This window comes from Crocuta crocuta, unplaced genomic scaffold (assembly GCF_008692635.1).
Source record: "Crocuta crocuta isolate KB4526 unplaced genomic scaffold, BGI_CrCroc_1.0 scaffold99, whole genome shotgun sequence".
NCBI classification, from domain to species: Eukaryota; Metazoa; Chordata; class Mammalia; order Carnivora; family Hyaenidae; genus Crocuta; species Crocuta crocuta.
The window spans coordinates 7669986-7694125 of NW_027551560.1; the positions used below are offsets into that span (position 1 = coordinate 7669986).

The window sequence follows — 24140 nt, forward strand, 5'->3', positions numbered from 1 at the left end:
GAAAAAAAAAAAAATTTAAAAAAAAAAAAGGGGGTGCCTGGGTGGCTTAGTCGGTTAAGCGTCCGACTTTCGCTTAGGTCATGATCTCGCGGTTCGTGGGTTCGAGCCCCGCGTCGGGCTCTGTGCTGACTGCCAGCTCAGAGCCTGGAGCCTGTTTCAGTCTGTGACTCCCTCTCTCTCTGACCGTCCCCTGCTCATGCTGTCTCTCTCTCTCTCTCCTAGAAATAAATAAAACATAAAAAAAAAAAATTTAAAGATGAAATACGTGAAATCTCATTATAGATCAGCATTAAGAAGTGAACATTTGCAATTTTGATAGAACAGTAACTTTGAGCCCTAATTAATCTTAGAATTTAATTCTTATTAGTAGACCTACATTGTATTTTTAAAGTTGGAGGGGCACTTGGGTGGCTCAGTTGGTTAAGCGTCCGACTTCGGCTCAGGTCATGATCTCATAGTTCATGGGTTCAAGCCCCATGTCAGGCTCTGTGCTGACAGCTAGCTCAGAGCCTGGAGCCTGTTTCAGATTCCGTGTCTCCCTCTCTCTCTGACCCTCCCCTGCTCATGCTGTCTCCCTCTCAGAAATAAATAAAAAACATTTTTTAAAAAGTTGTTAAGAAGTTGGAATTTCATGAATATCAATTTTGGCTATTTTTTTCTCATTAAGGATCTATGTGATAGGCTTCACTTTGGCTGTTTACAACATCTAAAATATGTACTATTTGACTCCTTGCAGGAAACAATGATCCGATAATACTCAGTGAAAGGACCATGCTCTAGAATTAAGTGTTCCAGACCATAATAGACACACTGCTACAGAAGAAACAGTCTGACAGATCCAGTAGAGTTCACTGGTAGTCAAATTGCTGGCCTGAACAAAACTCAGATGTTATATATTGGAAGTCAGCATAATTCAGTGGAGTGAGTTGAATGGTGTCTCCCCAAATTTGATGTCCATTCAGAACCTTAGTGGAAATAGAGGCTTTGTTCATATAATTAAGGTAAAATTTGAGATGAGATTATATTGGATCAGGATGAATACTAAATCCTTAGGAGAAACAGACCAGGACATAGAAGACAGGAAGAGACAGTGATGTGTCTGCAAGCGGAGGAGTACTGGCATCCACCAGAAACTTGAAGAGGAAAGGAAGGATCCTATAATCTTGAATGTGGTCCTGTTGACACCTTGATTTTTAAATTTCTGTTTTAGGTCACAAAGTTTGTGGTAATTTGTTAAGGCAGCCCTAGGAAGTTACTACATCTACAGTCTCTACAACCTATTATGTAAAAATGTTCAGCATAAGTCAGTAATTTCCTGACATGCATAATAATGTGACCCAAAATCAAGAGAAATAAATGCTGGTGAAGGGCACTTGTTGGGATGAGCACTGGATGTTATATGTAAACCAATTTGACAATAAATTATTTAAGAAAAAAATTTTTGTAATTAAAAAAATAAATGCTACTAAAAATGGTCTGAAATGACCCAGATGTTGTAATTACAAGACAAGGGTTTTGAAGCTGCTTGTCTAAAGTGTTTAAAGGTTCAAAGGAGAAAAATGAGGGAACAAGTGGGCATCTCGGCAGAGAAGGCAAGTATAAAAATAAAAGGAAATTCTAGAACTGAAAAAGAATATCTGTAATGTTAAGCCATTGGTGAGTTTAATAATATATTGGAGATTATAGATGAAAGCGTTTGCGAACTTGATGTATATCAGCAGTTATGAATATTGAAAATTTGAAAGAAAAATTTTTAAAAAATTTAAAGAAGGACTTAGTTATCTTTGGAAAATATCAACTGACCCAACATGTAACTGAGGGAAAAGGAGAGTCACAAAATATTTGATGTGATGTGACAGGCAAATTATTTGAATAGTGGCAAAATTTGGTGAAAAATACCTTACACATTAAAGAGAATTTCAGCAAACTCAAGTAAGTCTAATAAGCAAACCACACCTAGGTACCCTGATAAAGATAAAATCTTAAGAGATTCCAAAAGGGTAGTAAACAGATCCGGACAATTGCATACGTGACCACAGACAGAAATGGAGGCCAGAACATAAAATGACATTTTGAAGTGATGGGAACTCGTTGATTCAAAATTCTATGCCGTATGATAATTCATAAGTGAGGCTGAAAGTTGAGAGTCCACTACTTGAAGACCTTGTTCTACAATTATTTGCCTCCCAAGGGCAGTGGCAACGAGTTTGGTTGTCACAACTCAAAGTGCCTGGCATCTACTGTAGGGAGGCCTAGGGTGCTTCTAAACATCCTGCACTACACAGGACAGTCTGCCACGACACCAGTATAGCAGTAGCTCAGGGACTCAGGGCTGGTCTAGAGGAATTGTCCCAGAACATGCAATTATGGGAAAACATGGAGATTTCCACTACAGACTCCTGGATTTATGTTGAAATAGTGCAGACAGCCCCATGCCAGGGGTTAAGCTGCACAAAATTAGAAGGGGCTTGGACCCCAGTGTTAAGTAAACATGCAGTTAACTTCTATGAGGCTCTTAAGTGCTCCATGGATTAATAAGAGTTTTAAATGCTTAAACGGAAAAAAGGTCAATTAATTATCCTAGGAAATGCAAGCAGTGCTCTTGGGATTTAGGCAAGGCACCAATTGAAGAGGAAACAGGGAGTCAGGATCTTGCCATTGGCTCAAAATGTGGCTGGATTTTTCTAATCAATCAGTTGCACTCAGGATATTTCTTTCGCAAGATACACCCCCTCCCCCCACCCTCAGAGCTCTGCCAAGTAGGAGTCAGGATGGCAACATCCGTCACCACGCTGGAACACAAAAGGAAGGACTCCAGGTACTAGCCCTCTCCTCTGTGGCTCCCATAATCAGGAGAAGGGGGCAGGCCTCCCTTGCACACCCTCAGGGGACGGCATTGTTACTCTCTACCGACCCTGAAAGACACTGGCTCATTGTGCAGTGAGCGCCTTGGCACAGGAGGGGCTCAAGTTCTCTCTGCGGGTCAGGCTATGACCCCCACCGAAGGGCCCCGGCCCGGGGCAGGAGGGTGGGAGTAGGGAGGGGGTAGGGGTGCTTGTCAGGCAGGGGTCGCGGGCAGCATGCGCTGGGGAAGGAGGCGGTAGGGGAGAGGCTCCTGTAAGCGCAGCCGCAAGGACCGCGGGCCTGCCCTTATCCGGGCTCTTGTGGAGCCGCTAATGGTCAAGTTAGGCCAGGCCTGACCGCAAACAACCCGCGAGCCCTGGTTCTCTTTCCCAGCAGCACTGGCATTCTTCGTCCCGACCCGAAAGGCAGCTGGGCCCAGCATGTGAAGAAGGGTCGCAGTCAGATAGATACTCAGCGATACTCCAGAGAGCCTCTTTGCTGGGGACCCCGCCTCCCCCAAGAACGCAGTGAGCGGCAGCCAAGGCGTGAAGAGTACTGCACGGCCCAGCCTCTTGAGAACTACGCCCGGGAGTACCCGGGCGGCGGGCCCTGCGCCATGACTGTGCACATGTGAGCCTTTTCGCCTTGGGAGTGAAGGAGCGCCACGGCCTTTCAGGCCCCGCCGCCCCGCGTAGGCCAGCAGCCCGGGAGGCGTCTCCGTGGACCAGCGGCGCCCGGCCTCCGTTTGGCCCCCTGGGTCTCCGTCCCAACACTGCCCTTGGGGAGTTGTGGGCGAGTGGCCGTGACACCCGTTAGCACGAACCTCGAGCAGAGCAGAGCGCAGGGAGCGCTTCAAACTACGGCCGGAGGACAGGCCAGAAGTAAGGGCTCTGTCCTGACTGTAGGGGCTGCGAGTCTGTGAAAGCCAGGGGGAGACTGAGTATGTATAATCCGTTAAAATGGGTTCAGTCAGTCAATGAGCTAAAGAGGTAGGTTTCCATACTGCTCCTTGACCTAAAAAGTCTGAATCTTGCTACTTTGACACATACGTGTCTATATGCTATATAAACTAAAGAGAGGAACAGTGAGAAAGTTGTCCGGTTGATTTCTCTCCAGCATTTCCGCCGTCCCCTCGTGCCTCTTCAAATAAAAACATACACATGCAGGGCCTTAGGGTTTTTACTGATGGATTATTGGGGCAATTATTTGACTTGACTGAAATCCATTTATAAACAATATTCCACTCAGGGCCCATTAGCTTTTTTTTTTTTTTAATTTAAAGCTTTATTTTCAAATAATTGTAGATTCACAGGCAAAATTAGTACAGAAAGGGCCTTGTACACGTCATCCAGATTCCTTAAATGGCAACATCTTACCTAATTATAGCACAGTATGAAAATCAGAAAAATGACATTGGCATAATTCTAACAGGCTACAGGCTTTAGGTTTCAAGTTATTACACTATGTGGTTTTTTCGTTTAAAAATTTTTATCACTTTATAAATCATATCAATAAAAGAAAAGATAAAAACCATATGATCCTGTCAATAGATGCAGAAAAAGCATTTGACAAAATACAGCATCCCTTCTTAATAAAGACTCTAGAGAAAGTTGGGATAGNGGACACTTGTGGGGATGAGCACTGAGTGTTATGTGGAAACTAATTTGACAATAAACTATTTGTAAAAAAAATAAAATAAAATAAGTATATAGTTCAAAAAAAATTTTATCACTTTATTGAGATATAATTGACATATAATGTAATTAGTTTCATGTGTACAATATAATGATTCAATAGATGTATATATTTTGAAATCACATTAAGTCTAGTTAACATTCATCACCACATAGTTACAATTATTTTTGTGATGGGAACTTGCAACGTCTACTCCCAGCAACTTTCTTTTTTTTTTTTTTTAATTTTTTTTTTTAATGTTTTATTTATTTCTAGGAGAGAGAGAGACAGCGTGAGCAGGGGAGGGTCAGAGAGAGAGGGAGTCACAGACTGAAACAGGCTCCAGGCTCCGAGCTGGCAGTCAGCACAGAGCCCGACGCGGGGCTCGAACCCACAAACCGCGAGATCATGACCTAAGCGAAAGTCGGACGCTTAACCAACTAAGCCACCCAGGCGCCCCATACTCCCAGCAACTTTCAAATATTCGGTACAGTATTATTAGACACTGTGCAACACTATGCAATTAATTAATTCATAATTTATTTTTATCTTTTGATCCCCTTCACCCATTTTTCCTACACCCAACCCCAACCTTAGGCAACCACCAATCTGTTCTCTGTGTCTATAAGCTTGGGTTTAAAAAAATTTGTTTTAGATCCCATGTAGAAGAGATTCTATACTTGTTCTCCTCCTAGTTTTTTCAGTTAGCATAATGCCTCCAGGTCCATCCATGGTTTTGTAAGTAGCAAGATTTCTTGTTTTATGGATGAATAATATTCCACTGTGTGCCTGTCTGCATCTGTATATTTGTACATACTATAGTTTTTTTGTTTTCATAGTTTCTTTATTCATGAATGGATGGACACTAAGGTTGTTTCTGTATTTTGGCTATTGTAAATAGTGCTGCAGTGAACATGGGCTTCATATACCTTTTTGAGTTAGTGCTTTTGTTTTCTTTAGATAAATGCTTAAGAATGGAATTGCTGAGTCATACGGTAGTTCTATTTTTAATTTTTTTGAGGAACTTCCAAAATGGCTGCATCAATTTACATTCCTGCCAACAGTGCACTGAAGGTTCCCTTTCACTACTTTCTTGCCAACGCCTATTTTTTATCTTTTTGACAATACGATTCTAACAGGTGTGAAGAAATATCTTGTGGGTTTGATCTGCATTTCTCTGATGATTAATGATGTTGAACATCTTTTCATGTACCTATTGGCCCTCTGTAAGTCTGCCTTGGAAAAAAATGTCTATTCAGATCTTCTACCCATTTTAAATTGGATTATTTGTGTTTTTTTAAAAATGAATTGTGTGTGATCTTTACATATTTTCGATATTAGTCCCATATTAGATATGTGATTTGCAAATATTTTCTCCCATTCAGCAGGTGTCTTTTCTTTTGTTGATGGTTTTCTTTGCTGTGCAAAAGTTTTTTGGTTTAATGTTGTTCCATTTGTTTATTTCTACTTTTGTTGCTTTTGCTTTTTGTGCCAGATTTAAAAAATCATTCCCAAGGAGCTTATTGCTTATGGAGTTTTTTTGTTGTTATTTTGTTTGTTTGTTTTAGGAGTTATATGGTTTCAAGTCTTATGTTCTATTAGTTTTTGTGTATAGCATAAGGTAGTGGTTCAATTTCATCCTTTTGTATGTGGCTGTCCAGTTTTCCTAACACCATTTAGATGAAAGACTCTGCTTTCATCATTGTATATCCTTCTTGTCTCTGTTGTTGTAAATTAATTGACCACATATACATTAGTTTATTTCTGTGTTCTCTATTATTTTCCATAGATCTATACATCGGTGTTTATGCCAACACTATACTGCTTTAATTACCTTAGCTTTGTTATATAGTTTGAAATCTGGAAATGTGATACCTCCAGCTTTGTTCCTCTTTCTCTTTTTTTTTTTGTTTTATTTATTTATTTTTATTTTTGAGAGAGAGGGAGAGACAGACTGTGAGCAGGGGAGGGGTATAGAGAGAGGGAGACTCAGAATCTGAGGCAGAGCTCAGAACTCAGACTGTGAGATCACGACTTGAGCCCAAGTCGGATGCTTAACTGACTGAGCCAGCCAGGTGCCCCTCCTCTTTCTCAGAATTGCTTAGGACCTCTTTTGTTTTCATATATATTTAGGATTATTCTATTTTTATAAAATATGACATTGGAGTTTTTATAGGGTTTATAATAAATCTGTATATTGTTTTTGGATAGTATTGACATTTTAACCACTGATTCTTCCAATTCATGAGCACAGAATATCTTTCCATTTAATTGTGTCTTCAATTTCTTTCATTAAAAACATTAGTCTTTTAGTTTTCAATAAACATGTCTTTCACCTCCTTCATTAAATTGATTCCTAGGTTTTTAAATTCTTTTTGATGCAATTGTATATGGAATTATTTTCTTAATTTTTCTGATAGTTTGTTATTAGTTTTATGTATTGATTTTTTGTACTGCAACTTTTCTGAATTTTAATATTAGTTCTGTTAAAGAAGAGACAGCAGACCCAAAATGAAGTTATTTGTGCTAAGCGCCACGTCACCAAACCAACACTTAATACTTAGCTTACTTACAGTTTCAACATCTCCCAGGAATGGAATCTTAAACCAGTTAATTTGGAATTCCTAGGTCAACACTAGTAATTTGGCTATAGACCCTTGCAGTCCCCCAAATGTAAGTGATAGACTTTTGCTGTCCCCTAAAGGAAAGTCATTAAAACCAATCTGTTTTTGCTAGCATAACTTACTTGTCCTGATCCTTTCTGCCTGTAAAAGTCTTTCTTTTGTATACTTCCTCCCAGTTCCTTTTTTGTCTGGTAGATGGGGTGCTGTCTGATTCATGAATAAGTGAATGAAACCAATAAGATCTTTAAAATTAACTCACTTGAATTTTTTGAAATAGTTTTAAGGGTTTTTGTTGTTGTTGGCACCTTTAGATTTTTCTACATATAGTATGTCATTTGCAAATAGTGACATTTTTACTTCCAGTTTGGATGCTGTGTTTCTTTGCCTTCTCTTATTGCTGGGGCTAGGACTTCAACAGTTAGTTGAATAAAAGTAGTGAGACTTGGCCTCCTTTTCTTGTTTCTGATCTTGGAGGAAAAGTTTTCAGCTTTTTACAGTATTATGTTAGCTGTGAGACTGTCATATATGGTCATTTTTATGTTGTGGTATATTCGCTTTATACCCAGTTGGTTGAGAGTTTCTATCATAAATGGATGTTATGTTTTGTTATGAGTTTTCTGCATCTGTTGAGGTTATCATATGATACTTATCCTTAGTTTTATTAATGTGGTTTATCACGTTGATTTGTGGATGTTGAACCATCCTTGCCTTCTTGGAGTAAATCCTACTTAATCATGGTGTATAATCATTTTAATGTATGGTTGAATTCAGTTTGCTAATGTTTTGTTGAGGATTTGTGCGTGTATTTTCATTAGGGATATTGGTTTATAATTTTCTTGTGGCATCTTCGGTTTTGGTATCAGGGTAATCCTGGTCTCATAAAATGAGTTTAAAAGAGCTCCTGCCTCTTTTATTTTTTGGAAGAGTTTGAGAAGGATTGGTATTATTTCTTCTTTAAATGTTTGGTAGAATTCACCGGTGAAGCCAATTGGTCCTGGACTTGTGTTTGTTAGGAATTATTTTGTGTTTGGATTTTTATTTAAGAATTTTTTTTAATGTTTTATTTATTTTTGAGAGAGAGAGAGACACTGCAAGTGGGGGAGGGTCAGAGAGAGAAGGAGACACAGAATCCAAAGAGAGGCTCCAGGCTCTGAGCTGTCAGAACAGGGCCCGATGCAGGGCTTGAACTCACAAACCATGAGATCATGAACTGAGCCAAAGTTAGATGCTTAACTTACTGAGCCACCCAGGCACCCCTGAAAAAAACTTTTTTAACATTTATTCATTTTTGAGAGAGAGAGATAGAGTGCGAGTGGGGGAGGGGCAGAGAGAGAGGGAGATGCAGAATTAGAAGCAGGCTCCAGTCTCTGAGCTGTCAGCACAGAGCCCGATGTGGGGCTCAAACCCACAAGTGGTGAGATCATGACCTGAGCCGAAGACTAATGCTTAACCAACTGAACCACTCAGATGCCCTTGTTTTGTTTTTTTTTTTAAAGTATACTCTAACTTCAACAAGGTTGGGGGACGGTGATCAAGATTTGTATGCTCTACTACCTGAGCCCACCAGGTGCTTTTGTTGGGAGGTTTTTTATTACTGATTCAATCTCCTTCTCCTTAATTGGTCTGTTCAGATTTTCTATTTCATCATTATTCAGTCTTGGTAAGCTGTATATTTCTAGAAATATATCCATTTCTTCTAGGCTGTCCAATTTATTTGTGTATTTGTGTATTTATTTGTGTATTTGTGTATTTATTTGTGTTCAAGGTAGTCTCTTATGATCCTTTGTATTTCTGTTTTTATCTGTTGTAATGTCTCCTCTTTCATTTCTGATTTTATGTATTTGAGTCTTCATTTTTCGTGGCAAGTCTCACTAAAGTCTTGTCAATTTTATCTTATCAGTTTTATCACATATTTAGATTCATGTAACTACCAACATAGTCAAGATACAGCACTCTTTCATTAGGTGTCCATCTCTATAATTTTGTCATTTCTTATAAATAGAATCATATAATGAATGACTTTTTCAGACTGGTTCTTTCAGCATAATTCCCTTGGGATTCATCAAAGTTATATTTAGTAATAGTTTATTCTTTATTGTTGCTTATTACCCCATAAAATAGAATATGAACATACCACAGTTTGTTTTTTACCCACTGAAGGACATTTGAGTTTCTACTTTTTAATTATAACAAATAAATGTGATATAAACAATGTGTACAGGTTTTAGTGTGAGCACATTTTCATTTCTCTAGGATAAATCTCTTCCAAGAGATTGCTTGGTTGCATGCTAAGTGTTTAATTTTGTAAGAAGCTGCAGAAGTATTTTTCAGAGAGGCGGTAACACTTTTTTCATTTCTTTTTTTTTTAATGTTTTATTTATTTTTGAGACAGAGAAAGAGCATGAGCGGGGGAGGAGCAGAGAGAGGGGAGACACAGAATCCGAAGCAGGTTCCAGGCTCTGAGCTGTCAGCACAGAGCCTGACATGGGACTCGAATCCACAAACCACGAGATCATGACCTGAGCCGAAGTCGGAGGCTTAATCAACTGAGCCACCCAGGTGCCCCCACTGTTTTCATTTCTATCAATAATATATAACAGATCTAATTGTTGTGTATCCACATCAGCAATTGTTATTGGAAATATTTTATTTTCTTTTAAAGCTTATTTACTTATTTTGAGACAGAGAGAGAGAGATTGAATGGGGCAAGGAGCCGAGAGAGAGGGAGAAAGAATCCCAAGCAGGCTCTGCACTGTCAGCACAGAGCCTGATGCGGGGTCACCTGAGCTGAAAACAAGAGCTGGTCACTTAATCAACTGAGCCACACAGGTGCCACAATTATTGGAAATATTTTAAAGTTTGGCCATCTAGTAAGTACCTCATTGTGGTCTTAATTTGTAGTTTCCTAATTTCAAATCATTTCTTTAATATATTATTTGTTTATTTGCTATTGTGTCTCTTCCTGGGTCTTCATTTATGGAAGTGACTGAGTGATGACATGAAGAGGTCATTGCCATTGAAAGAAAATTTTAATGTTACCCACGGTTCCCCTAGAAATGAGAGGCACAGCACACCATGCAGGGCCGTGTGAGGAATGGCAAGTTTGGTAAGGTCACGGAAGACAGGAGCAAAGGGAAAGCCAGGGTCAGAGCCTGTATTGGGGTTTCTGTTGGAAAGTCAAGGCTGGGCAAAGAAAATAGTTTAGCACTAATTTGAGTAATTCCGGTGGTCTTTATAGGAGTGGTTCCAACTTGCCAAGTACCCGGTCCTGGGATTATTAGGGCTGAAGAATACTGCCTTCTGGGGTGTACTGGCCAGATGACGACCTATCTCTGGATAGTTTGCATATCAGCTGAGTTATTTGCTCTGTCTTAAGAATTGGCTAGCCCTTGCAGGGGACAGTCTGTTTCTAGCCAGAAAGGGTATTTAAGATGTCAAAACATAATATACAGAAAATTAAAAATTAATACACATTGGCATGTTCTCATTGGTAAAATTGCTGTCCGTGCCTTTTGTCCACTTTATAATTGGTTTTGTTACTATTTATTTATTTGTATTTATTAATTTTTTTAATGTACATCCAAGGTAGTTAGCATATAGTGCAACAATGATTTCAAGACTAGATTCCTTAAGGTTTTGTTACTATTTAAATCACTCTTTATTTAGTTGTGATACAAGTTGTATAAATGGTTTGCAAATGTTTTCTTTCAGTCTGTGGCTTGTATTTTCATTCTCTTGCCATTGTCTTTCACAGAGTAAAAGTTTTATTTTGATGTTCAACTTCTCAGTTTTTGTCTTATTATAGACCATGATTTTGTTGTCATGACTAAGAACTTTTTGCATAACTCTAGTTAGAATATTTCCCATATTTCCTTCTACAATTTTATATTTTCACGTTTTATATTGAAATTGTGTTTGTGTGTGTGTAAAGCATATAATTATGTAATATTTTGTGTTGATCTCATAACCTGCAACTTTAATTCATTTATTAATTCTAGGAGGTGTGTGTGTGTGTGTGTGTGTGTGTGTGTGTGTGTCCCTTGGGATTTTGTACATTCATAATTATGTCATATGTAAATATGTATTCACTAATATTTTCCTTTTCTTATTTATATGCTTTTTATTTATTTTCTCTTGTTTTGTGTTGGCTAGTCTCCCAGTACTATGTTGAATAAGAGTGATGAAAGTGGACGTCTTGGCCTCTGTCCTAATTTTATGAGGAAGACATTCAGTCTATCATGATTAAGTATAATGTTAATTATATTTTTCAGTGGATGATCTTTATCAAGTTGGTGGCATTCTCTATTCCTAGCTTGCTGAGATTTTTCTTTTTATTTACAAAATGGCATTGAACTTTGTCAAATGTCTTCTTTTTTATTGATATGATGTCATGTTGTTTTTATTTTAAGCTAAGTATGGTGGATTACATTAATTTATTTTCAGATTTTGAATGAGCCTGTCATTACTGGAGTAAACTTCACTTTGCTGTGATGTACATTTGTTTATATATATTGCTAGCTTTGATTTGCTACTATGTTTTTGAGAGCTTTTGAATGTAAATTTATGAGAGATATAAATCTTTACTTTTTTTAATGTTTATTTATTTTTGAGAGAAAGAGAGACAAAGTATGAGTAGGGGAGGGGCAGAGAGAGAGGGAGACACAGAATCCAAAGCAGACTCCAGGTTCTGAGCTATCAGCACACACCCCAACGCGGGGCTCAAACCCACGAACCACGAGATCATGACCTGAGCCAAAGTCTGACGCATAACTGAGTCACCCAGGTGCCCCATAAATTTTTACTCTTTGAATTATTATCTTTGTTCTGTTTTTGTGTAAGTAATACTGGCCTCATAAAATGTGTTGTATTTCTATTATATTTGCTGGAAGAGTTTGTGTAGAATTGGTGTTAATTAATTGAATATAGAATTTTCCACTGCAATCAACTGGGCTTGAGCATTTCTTTTCTGGAATGCTTTTTACTATGAATTCTTCTTATTAAACAGTTATAGAGAAGTTTAGGTTATCTATTTTTTATCTTAAGTGACTTTTGGTAATTTTTGGCTTTGATGAAATGACCTAACCTCAGTTTCACCTAAGTTATCAAATTAACATGCAGAGAATTGTTTCTGGTGTTTCCTGATTATCCTTTAATAATCCTGACTATCCTTGAATATCTGTGTGTAGTGATATCTTTTCCATTACTGAATTTGGTATTTTGTATTTTTTTCAGTCATAGTAAGCTTTTTTCAATTTTATTGACTTTTTCTTTTTTTCCTTTTTTAAAAAAATTGTTTAATGTTTATTTTTTAAGAGAGAGACAGAGTGTGAGCAGGGGAGGGTCAGACAGAGGGAGACACAGAATCTGAAAAGCTGTCAGCACAGAGCTCATCATGGGGCTTGAACTCACCAACTGAGCCGTGAGATCATGCCCTGAGCCAAAGTCAGACACTCAACTGACTGAGCCACCCAGGCACCTCTGATGTGTTCTTTTTTTAAAGTTATTTATTTTGAGAGAGAGCGCACAAGCAACTGAGCAGGGGAAGGGCAGAGACAGGGAGAGAGAGAATCCCAACTAGGCTCTGGCTGTCAGTGCAGAGCCCTGTGAGGGGCTTGATCCCATGAACCATGAGCTCATGACCTGATCCAAAATCAAGGGTCAGATGCTCAACTGACTGAGCCACCCAGGCTCAGATTTTTGAGGAATCTCCATACTCTTTACTACAATGGCTGCACCAATATATGTTCCCACCAACAGTGCATGAGGGTTCTTTTTTCTCCACATTCTTGCCAACACTTGTTTTTTTTTTTTTCATTTTGATCTAGCCATTCTGTTCTGACAGATGTAAGATGGCATCTCATGGTTTTGATTTGTATTTCCCTCATAATGGTGATGTGGAACATCTTTCATGTTTCTTGGTTATCTGTATCCCTTCTTTGGAAAAATATATATTCAGGTCCTTTGCCCATTGTTTAATCATATGATGATGATGTGATTATGTTGAGTTGTGTAAGTTCTTTACAAATTGTTGATAGTAACCTCTTATTGAATGTATCATTTGCAAATACCCTCTCCCATTCAATAGGTTGCCCTCTTGCTTTGTTGATATTTTCCTTTGCTGTGCAAAAGCTTTTCATTTTGGTGTAGTCTAAATAGCTATATTTGCTTTTCTTTCCTTTGCCTGAGGAGACATATCTAGAAAAATGTTTCAAAATCTAACGTCAAAGAGATTACTGCCTGTTTTCTTCCAAGGCAAAAATCTTGACTTTTTTTTTCTTTTCAATAAGCTTAAATAACTTTTCATTTCCCCTTGTTAAGTTCCTCTTTGTCCTAAGGAATATTTAGACGTGTGTTTATTTTCTTGTGTTTGAAGTTTTTCTGATCTATTACTCATTTCTAGTTTGATTTCATTACAGAGGATTTAGTTTGCATATCAATTTTAAAAATTTTACAATTTCTTTTATGTCATAGTATATGATCTATTCAGTGTTTCCCTGGTTCTTAAAATGTGTGTTCTACTGTTGCTGGGGGGAATGTTCTATAAATGCAACTTATATCCAGTTGATTGAGGTCTTATTTTTTTCTTTATATCCTTGCTGATTTCCTCTTTAGTAGTGCTATCAGCTGCTGAGAGAGGGATGTTGAATTTGTCAACTATACTAGATTGATCTATTTCTCCTTTCAGTTCTCTGTTTTTGCTTCACGTGTGTGAATGTTCTGCTGTTTTTTGCACACAGGATTGTTGTGTTCTTAGTGGATAGAGTCTACTGTAATGCATGTTCTACCCTGGAAATATACTGTGAAGTTTATCTTTAGTGTTTTGCTTTTTCAGTTGAGCATGTTTCAAGATTTATCTCTATTATAGTATGTTTCAGTACTTCATTCCTTTTTATGGCTGAATTATACTGTATTTTACAAATATGCCATATTTTATTTATCTATTCATCTGTTGATGGAAATTTAGGTTCTTTGCATATTCTGACTATTGTGAATAGTGCTGTTATGACATGTACACAGGATTTTGTTTGAACATTAAGTTTGTGGCATATATCAAGAAGTAGAATTGGTACAAGTCAGGCAAATTAATTTCTTAGTTTATTAATTATGTACAAGAGTCAGTCATCTGTTAAGCTAATTATACTGTTCTGGGATTTGGCAGTTTTTTTGGTGTTTTTGAAGTAGGCTCCATGCCCAACGCAGGGCTTGCACTCACGGCCCTGAGATCAAGAGTCCTGTGCTGTATGTACTGAGCCAGCCAGGGGCCCCTGGCAGTCAGTTTTTTAGAATACTGAAAGATCATTAAAATAGCCAGTTGGCCAAGCAAGCTAATGGTACTTGGGAGATTGTGCTGTCTCTGAGAAGAAAATAAATTTGTTTCTCCCTCATTATAGTGTGAAGCTGCCCTTGTAAAAAGGCATGATATATTATTTCTGCTGGGCTTCCAGGGAAACCATTAATGTGAGGGAAAACAGTATTACACACCTGGCAAGGAAAGACCATCATGGAGGCAGCTTAGAACAAGTGTTTTTGCCCCTTCTTTTGGCATCAGACTCCTCTCCAAGTAGATCCTTGAACCTGAGAAAATATTTCTCTTTGGAGCTGCCAAGAAAATTATTTGGAAATAAAAAGGAGTGCAACTGCTGTTACAATGGAGTAAAGGGATGATCCCAAGAACCAGTTGCTTTGCCTGCACTCTACAATGCTAATAAAACCTGATATGTAGGCATAATTTTGAATTGGGAATTCTAGTTTATTGAAAATAAATTTTATTTTGGGTGACAAATATTTGAAGAACAGCACCATACTGTGCTTCTGAATATTAAGAACCATTAAGCACCATTCTTCTGAATATTAAGAACAAATTTCTTTTAGCAACTTTTATTAAAAATCTTTTTTTAATGTTTTATTTACTTCTGAGAGAGAGAGAGAGAGACAGCATGAGCAGGGGAGGGTCAGAGAGAGGGTGACACAGAATCTGAAACAGGCTCCAGGCTCTGAGCTCGTGGGGCTTGAACCCACAGACTGTGAGATCATGACCTAAGCTGAAGTTGGACACTTAACCGACTGAGCCACCCAGGCACCCCAAACTTTAGAAAATATCCAAAACAGAAGAGTCTTTGAGTGGAGCTTTTAACAATAATTTTCCTTAACTATTTATAATAAATGATGAATAATCACAAAAGATCATTTGCAGCATCAAAAGAAAATATGCTCAGATTTCGCTTTGACAATTTCAACTTCAGGAAGTATTTCTGAGTAAGCAGTACATAGAGGGTCTGTTTCAGTTGCTTGCGCTGTACATTATGAACAAAACATAAAAATTCCTGCCCTCATTGGAGGCTTTTTAAAATTAGCATAAAGGCCCTTAGTATAAGGCAGGCAGATAGAAATGGACTCTTCCAGGGTCTTTAGATGTGGCATCCATCTGTTGGAATAGAAGCCCATGACCTGGAAATGACATCAGCCAAGTAAGGAGAAAGAAGCATTCACAGCTATAGACAAGACCATAGTTTCCAGATGATAATGTATTCTACAGAGAGGTGTCCTGTGGTCCTACCTCTGCAAGGGGACAGCAGGTAAAGCCCAAGTGTCCAATCACGGAATTTTGTCACCTGTACTCCCAATGAGTGACTCAGACTACCTGGGTGAATTTATTTCATCCTAATGGGTAGATGATCTTGAACTTAATAACATATCCAATCATAATTCTGAAAGATTATATATAAAAAGGGTATGAAGGAGAGGATTCTAAATATCTTAAGAAACTAAGAAAGACTATATTACCAATTATTATAAAAACAGTGAACTGTAATCTCTTGATTATTTTCAGGGAATACAGCACTAACTAGATATTATCTACTCTTTTTGCAGATGCATCTTTGCAAGGCCACTGGCAGCTCTAGAGCAATTTAACTGGTGTGTGATGTTCCATTTCTACAGTTGTAGGAGGTATTTTCCTTTTCTTGACTCAAATACTCAATTAAAAATTCAGTATCAGGCTAGAAAGAGAATATTTTGGCTCATATGAGGTATACACTAGCCCTGATCCCAAAAGGTGGATATGTTGCTAATATAACAGAATGCAGGGAATAGGTCATGAGCAGCCCTGTGCAATATCTTTACAAATGACAATTCAGTATATGAACACATTTAAAATCATTAGGAAAGGGGTGAATTATCAAATGGTATGTGGAGTACTGGGTATTAATACAAAAGAAAAAATTGTATTCTTAGGTCAAATGACATCAAAGGAAGCACTGGACATATAGAGACCTTAACTTGATGAATATTTTGCTCTATCAGTATGATGATGGGTCCAGCTGGTAGTGCTGGCAATCAGGGTAGTGAAGTCTTACTCAGCAGCTTGATTCCATTCAGTATCAGCATAGTCACTTACCAAGGGCATCTTGTTTAACAACCCAGATGTGCTCAGAAGCTATGACTTTTCCCCACAGTTCACAGCACCAAAAAGGGGTGCTTTTGTCAGTGTGCAATTTTACTACCCGTGTGTCAAGCAGCTAGGCATAGTAAGAACCCAAAATAAAAACACCAGAAGTTTCATTAAAGGGAATATCCGCTAGAGTTGAGAACATCGTGGTGTCCTGCCTCTGGAGAAGAGCAGCCACATCAATTTCTGGGTCTGCATTAATGGCAATGAGGTTGACTAGTCACAGTGTCACTAGCCTTTTGTGAACCAGGCCCAATTAGAGTAACCTCTATGAACTGAGGGCCCTACTGAGCCAGTAGCTTTGCTTCACGCAGCACAGTGGGGGATAAATTTCCTCTGTAAAGGATTGCTGCTACGATCTCACGTACAGCTGAGATGCTGCTGGGACCAGCACAGTTGTATTCTTAAATATACCATGCGCATTTCACACGAGACCTGAGTACTTTACATCTTGTTAGCCATTTAAGTCCAGGATGACACTCCATAAAATTGGAATATCAAGTCAGAGTCAGGTGTCTAGTGTAAAAGAGCCCAATAGTAAGCTAATGGCTGCTTTACAAAAGGAGTATACTTGATAGCTTCATTAGGGTATCAGGTCAAATAACCCTTCTACCCCACCCCAAGGGCATTTCCTTTTGCTAGAAATTCCAATCAACAGAATGACTAGTCAGAGACTTGAAGCCCAAAGTGGTCATTAAGGGCTGTGGGACCTCAAAGGTATCTTCTTTACACACAACTTTTTCTGACTAGGAGAATCCCCTCTGAGTTATGGGAAAAGGAAGTATAAAATGTAACACATTCCTACTATACTTTCAGATTTAGAAGTAACCACAGTATATTGTACTGGCCTAAAGGGCCTTATTTATTCCAAGATCACATTCGTTTCCCTCCCCTACTGTAAACCCTGCCCTAACAACATTTTCTAAATCTAGATACCCACTAACTCCATGGAAATTGATAAGATGTTGACCTGGGCACCAACAGATTCAGAAAAATTTGGGCCCCTTTCCTCCCTACAGTTCCCCAAAATATTTGGGTGGGTATCAATGGCCCCTGGAGACAGGAAAATTTCTCTCCCCTAAAGCAGCTGATATTAGGGTATATGGAGGCATGAGAAAATGTGGAAGGAGAGTGGCTTCATGACATTCAATAAGCCACATTTACTTTGGTTGCATGAGGTATGCTCACATTTCAACCAAAAAATCCTTTCAACATTTTGGTTCATCAAAATCCATTACAGGTGTATCATTTATTTCATTATGTTGAAAGGAGAAGATTTTTTTTTAAATGAAGTCTCTGATGATCTTTGACAGACTCCCCCCAACACCAAACCTTTAATAAGCATTATACCCGCTGGCTGACGTAAGCTTGGCTTACTCAACAGTTTTCTGCCTCCCCAGCAGAGGGATGACTAAATTATGTTAATAAGCAAATAGACCTAAACACTTAAGAGCTCAATAGAGCAAAAGCTTACTTCTTAATCACAAAATGTTCAAATGTTGAATATGTAAATGAGAATTTTGTTCTACATATTTAGGCACCCTTTTATCTTATAAAAAGCTGTGCCATGTTGAAGCGTGATACCCAAGGTTGTCCTGGGTCATCTCTGTTTTATTCTGACAGCATCCCAGTAGTTTGTCAGAACTGGATGTGGCATACAACATGAACATCCATGGTCCACCAGCCAGTCCCAAAGCCCTACTTGGAAGAAAGGGAGACCAGACAATTTTGTGTGAGTTATCTACAAGGCATGGCTTCTTTCAAGAGGGCTTTCCATAGTCCTTTGAAAGAAGTATCAGCCTGTGTGCATTCTCTGATAAACATTCAAGGTTGCGTTTTGGATAAAAGTCTTCCTACATTCAGATGTATGTGGTTCCTCTCCTGTGTGGATTTTCTGGAGTCAAATGGCTTGGTCTTTCAGCCACAACGATTTTCCACAGTTATTTTATCAGCAGGATTTCTCCCCTCCCTGAATTCTCTGGCAAATATTCAGTGTTGACTTCTTACACAATTTTCCAAATTCATTACATTCATAAGATTTCTCACCACTGTGAATTCTCTGATGTATTCTGAGGTTTGATTTCTGGCCAAAAGGTTTCCCACATTTATTACACTGAAAAGGTTTCTCCCCTGTATGAATTCTCTGATGATCACTAAGAATTGCCTTCCGGACAAATTTTTTCCCACATTCATTACATCTAAATGGTTTCTCCCCAGTATGAATTCTCTGATGCACTCTAAGGGTTGATGTACGAGCAAAAGTTTTCCCACATACATTACATTTAAAAGGTTTCTCTCCTGTGTGTGTTTTCTGATGTTGAATGAGATGGTCTTTTCGCCAGAATGATTTTTCACATTCGTTACACTGATATGTTTTCTCACCACTATGCGTTCTCTGATGTATTCTGAGGTTTGATTTCTGACCAAAAGTTTTCCCACATTCATTACACTTAAAGGATTTCTCTCCTGTGTGAATTCTGTGATGATCTCTGAGGGTTGACTTTTGAACAAAAGTTTTCCCACATTCACTACATTTATAAGGTTTCTCTCCTGTATGAATTCTCTGATGTCCCCTGAGGGTTGACTTCTGGACAAATGTTTTCCCACATTCATTACACTTATAGGGTTTCTCTGCTGTGTGAATTCTCTGATGTGTACTGAGGTGTGACTTCTGGGAGAAGGTTTTCCCACATTCATTACATTCAAATGGTTTCTCTCCTGTGTGAGTTCTCTGATGCTGAATGAGGTGTCCTTTTTGAAGGAAAGATTTACCACATTCATTACATTTATAGGGTTTAACCTCAGAGTGACTTCGCTGGCATACTTTGTGGACTGATATCTGGTAGGATTTCCTATCTTCAAGATAGTCAAAGGATTTACCCCCAGTTTGTGTTCTGTTATTACATACTAATGGGTTCTCTTCTGTGACAGTTCTCCAAGGTTGAGTAAAGTATGACTTCCTGTTGAAATTATTCCCATCTGCATTACATTCATCATGTTTCAGAGACATGTTGAATTTATTGTATTCCTTAATAGCTGGCTTCTCACAGAAAGATTTCCCCCTGTGGTTAAGATGAGGGTGTTTCACTCCTGTCCCAGTTCTTTTATAGTTAAAGACTGTTGGTTTTTCATTTTTTCCCCTAAATTCATTTTGATAGGATTCTTCTCTTGTGTGAATATTCTTATGAGTAACACAGGCAGCCTCATCATAGATGGTTTTTCCAACTTCATTATATTTAAAAGCTTGCTCCAATGTTTGACACTTTTGACTCTCAGGAAAATTTTCCTTACAACTGAGAGCTTCCCCACTTCTATTATATTCATATAACTTCTCTCCAGTATGAGTTCTCTCAAACTTAATTTTGAAAGAAAAATTTTCACATACACTACAGCAATCTGATTTTTTTGTTGAATGGCTTCTATTATTAATGATAAATTGGGGAATATTTTGCAAGTTTACTCCCCATGAGTCATATTTACAGGACATTTTTGTTGAAATAGGAGCTATGTGCAGATTAAACTGTTTTCCCAAAATTTCCTCTTCCTTCCCAGTCAATGGTTTATTATCGATGGATATTACTTTCTGAAAGTGGTTGTCTTTGATTTTCTTGTTCCTCTTGATCAGGTCATCATCTCTGTAGTCTTCTAAAATGGAGAGAAATTGAAAACATCTTATGAATCTTACATTTCTTATGGCTGGGACAAAAACATATAGCCTATATTGTATTTTATTTTTTGTTTTTTTTCAAGATTAAATAATTTATCTGTGTGTATATCTTCACCCTCCTTTAAAAAACAAGATTAATACAGTGACAATTATGAAACTGGTAATAAATGTATACTGTATTTGGACTGTGATAAATTGGATTTTCCTGCCAGGGTAGAGAATGAATAGCAATTGAATTGACTTTTACAGGAGTAGTTATTTTAGGCAGCAGGAAAACCAGATAATGGGATGAACCCAACTGGACTATATAAACTTAAATACAGTAACAAAAAAACTTGGGAGATAATGAGCACTGATCAGCTAGGCCCAACTGAAGAGTTTGCTTTGAGGAAGTATATTATAGTCCTCCACTATCTAGAAACCATACTGGAAGAGTACTCAAGAGTCTTTACTTCCCATTTGATTATCTCTTATTTCCATTAAATCCTTCAACATCAAATTAAAATTGATAGTACAAGTTTCCTCACGATTAAATGAAGAAGTTTATAGTTTGGGATCTAACCCATCTTATGAGTCACAGAAATACAATCACGTGTAAAAGATGAAAGGAAAATCCATTCTTGCAACTAAATTAGATTCACTGCTCAACTCCTGCTGTGGTACCTTTGATTTATCAAAGTTGAGTAAGTGAACTGATCACCTCATCCTAATTTTCCACATTTTAATTTGATGTGAGGGGTGTATTTTATATATGTATGCATGTATGCAAGCTCTATGCCCAGTGTGGGGCTTGAACTCAAGATCCTGAGATCAAGAGTCACGTACTCTATTGACTGAACCAGTAAGGTGCTCTAAGGGGTGCAGTTTTAAATGGGGTATCATGGAAGGGCTTACTGCAAAGATGGCACTTAAGAAAGGTCCAAATCATTTATGAATTCTAGATGTCCATCCTTTGAAGCATTTATGAGTTGTAAATACCATCTGCTATTTTAGGCTCATCTCTTCACTCTCTTAAGTATGAAACATAATTTATATCTGCATAAAACTTATATGTGCAATTAAAACTTATATGTGCAATTTAACAGTACAGAGCGAACACTGGTGTAATTAGAAACCATGTCAAGAAACAGAACCCAAAATGGCTCTGCAAAAATCCCTATTTATCTCTGCCCAGTTACAACTTCTTCATGCTTAAGAGTTCATACTCCCCTAATATTTATATAATTGTTTCCTTGGTTTTCTTTGTAGTTTTACCACCAAAAAATAAATTCCTAAAAATGTAATTGTTTTGCATTTCTGACATTTACATAAATGTAATCAACAGGCATACTTATATTGTTTGCTTTCTTTTGCTTAATATTATATAGCTAATTATCCCTTAAGGAATACAACTATTTTTTCATTCTATTGCTGATGCACCCAATTTAAAACAAGAACAAACAATATTGCCACAAATATTGTTTTATTTATCCTAGAGAAATACAATCATGCCTTTTTGTAGGTTATACAGTTAGGAAAGGAATTCCTTGGTTAAAGTTATGTAGAACTTTAACCTGGTTTGATAACATCCTCCTGATAACACAGTGGTTTTACCAATTTACATTTTCCATCAGTGAGTAAGATTCTTTAATATTTCACATCCTCATTGGGACTTGGCTTTGCCAGAATTTTTAATGTCACTTCGTACATCTCTCATCTCACTTTATATTTTATTTTGCACTCCATGAAAGATAATGAGAGACTGAACACATTTTCAAAGATTTAATGGCCATTTGAAATTTCCTGTTCAGTCTTTCACTTATTTTTTAGTTGGGCTGCCACCTTTTCCTATGTTGACTTATGGAAGTTTTTACATTTTCAGGATGCTTATCCTTTCTTTAAAAAAATTTTTTTTAATGTTTTATTTATTTCCAAGAGAGAGAGACACACACACACACAGCATGAGCAGGGGAGGGTCAGAGAGAGAGGGAGACACAGAATCTGAAACAGGCTCCAGGCTCTGAGCTAGCTGTCAGCACAGAGCCCAACACAGGGCTCGAACCCATGAACCGTGAGATTATGACCTGAGCCGAAGTCGGACACTTAACTGACTGAGCCACCCAGGCGCCCCATCAAGATGCTTATCCTTTCTAGGTTACTTGTACTATATACATATTCTGCTACTCTGTAGCTTGTCTTTTAGTGGTATCTTTTATAAACAAAGGTCTCAATTTTAATGTAGTCAAGTTTATTAATCATTTTCTTTTGATTGATGCTTTTTGCACCTTTGAGCCTAAAAGAAAAGTCTTGAAATACAAAGGTTTTTATCACCAAACTGACTTTCTAGAGTCTAACCACCTCTACAGAATTCTATCTGCTAGTGCTCAGTCACTCACCTCGGTGGCTCTGGTTTGAGAATTCCTCCTCTAAGAACCAAGGCTCCTCTCCTTGCTCCAATTTGAAGATTACTGCTGGTTTGGAAATGCAGTTCCCTGTAAACAGGGAACAGTGGGATACTTAGGATGGATGATGAGCTTTTTAGTCTCCAAAAGTGTAAAAAGATACAGCTTCAGGAGCTGCATCCTGAAGATCCTGGTTTGGATTTATCATGGAGAGTTGACAAAACACTTCTATTATCTCCAAAAGGGCATAGCTACTAATTTTATATTCCTGAATGAAATGCCTAAATAACATTAAAATCTGAATAAAGTATTCATGTGTATTGGTGCATAAAAGGAAATACCTTCTATATGGTGTGACGAGGGTAAGTTATATTTATACGCTCACCCACTGAGACCAGGTTGTTGTAGTTCTCCAGCATCACATCTCTATACAGGGTCCTCTGAATAGGACCCATTTGCTGCCACTCCTCCTGGGTGAATTCCACAGTCACATCCTTGAATGACACTGATGCCTGCAACAGTATATTTCTGTTCAATCTGAGGGTTCATAATTAGGTGACAAAGAAAATACCCTTAAAACAATTCTTATGTTTACTGTAAAGAGTTTAAAATAAATATAAAGGATGCTTATTTTGAATCTAATTTTAACTTTAATATTTTGAAAAAAATTTTTTTAAATATTTTATTTATTTCTGAGAGAGAGAGAGAGAGAGAGACAGCATGAGCAGGGGAGGGTCAGAGAGAGGGTGACACAGAATCCGAAACAGGCTCCAGGCTCTGAGCTAGCTGTCAGCACAGAGCCCGATGCGTGGCTCGAACCCACGAACTGTGAGATCATGACCTGAGTGGAAGTCAGACCCTTAACCGACTGAGGTACCCAGGCACCCCTTAACTTTAATTTTTGAAATGTTTATTTATTTTGAGAGATAGCGAGAGAAATGGAGGGGCTCAAAGAGAAGGAGAGAGAGAATCCCAAGCAGGGTCCATGCTGTCCGCACAGAGCCTGATGTGGGACTCGAACCCATCAACTGTGAGATTGTGACCTGAGCTGAAATCAAGAGTCGAATGCTTAACGTCAGTTAAGCCATCCAGGCACCATGATAATTTTATTTTGGAGCTACTCAACTAGTAAAATGTTCAAGAGTTGATGCTCAACTGACTGAGCCAGCCAGGAACCCATAACTTCATTTTTATATTTTTAAGAGTTCTACACATGAACTATCAATAAGTATATTAGTAAAACTTTTGTTTTAAAATTCTTTTAAGCATAAATGATAAATTTCCTCCAATTTTTATCCCACATCCTAAATATACTACCCTGGGTATATTCTAGGGTAGGGGGTCAGCTAATTATGACCAGCTTGCCACTTTTTTAATAAATAAAGTTTTTATTGCAACATAACCACACACACCCAATCATTCTGTACTCTTCATGGTAACTTTTATGCTGTAACAGCAGAGCCTAGTAGTTCCATCAGATACCTGAGGACTATAAAAAGTGA

The 24140-nt window shown here is 37.9% G+C and overlaps 2 protein-coding genes across 2 annotated transcripts in view; one reads left to right on the plus strand and one right to left on the minus strand.

Moving 5' to 3' along the window:
* Positions 1–24140, plus strand: part of LOC144219524 (zinc finger protein 37A-like) — a 93589-nt gene that overhangs the window by 68188 nt on the left and 1261 nt on the right. The window contains exon 5 of the mRNA XM_077749545.1: positions 16014–16091. Within this exon, the coding sequence (XP_077605671.1) occupies positions 16014–16045 (32 nt within the window). The 3' untranslated portion in view covers positions 16046–16091. The remainder of the gene's footprint in view (positions 1–16013; positions 16092–24140) is intronic.
* The window catches only part of ZNF510 (zinc finger protein 510), a 28997-nt gene continuing 22996 nt past the window's right edge, over positions 18140–24140 (minus strand). The window contains exons 5-7 of the mRNA XM_077749544.1: positions 23024–23150; positions 22633–22728; positions 18140–20235 (exon numbers count right to left, since the gene is read on the minus strand). Of these exons, the coding sequence (XP_077605670.1) occupies positions 18539–20235; positions 22633–22728; positions 23024–23150 (1920 nt within the window). The 3' untranslated portion in view covers positions 18140–18538. The remainder of the gene's footprint in view (positions 20236–22632; positions 22729–23023; positions 23151–24140) is intronic.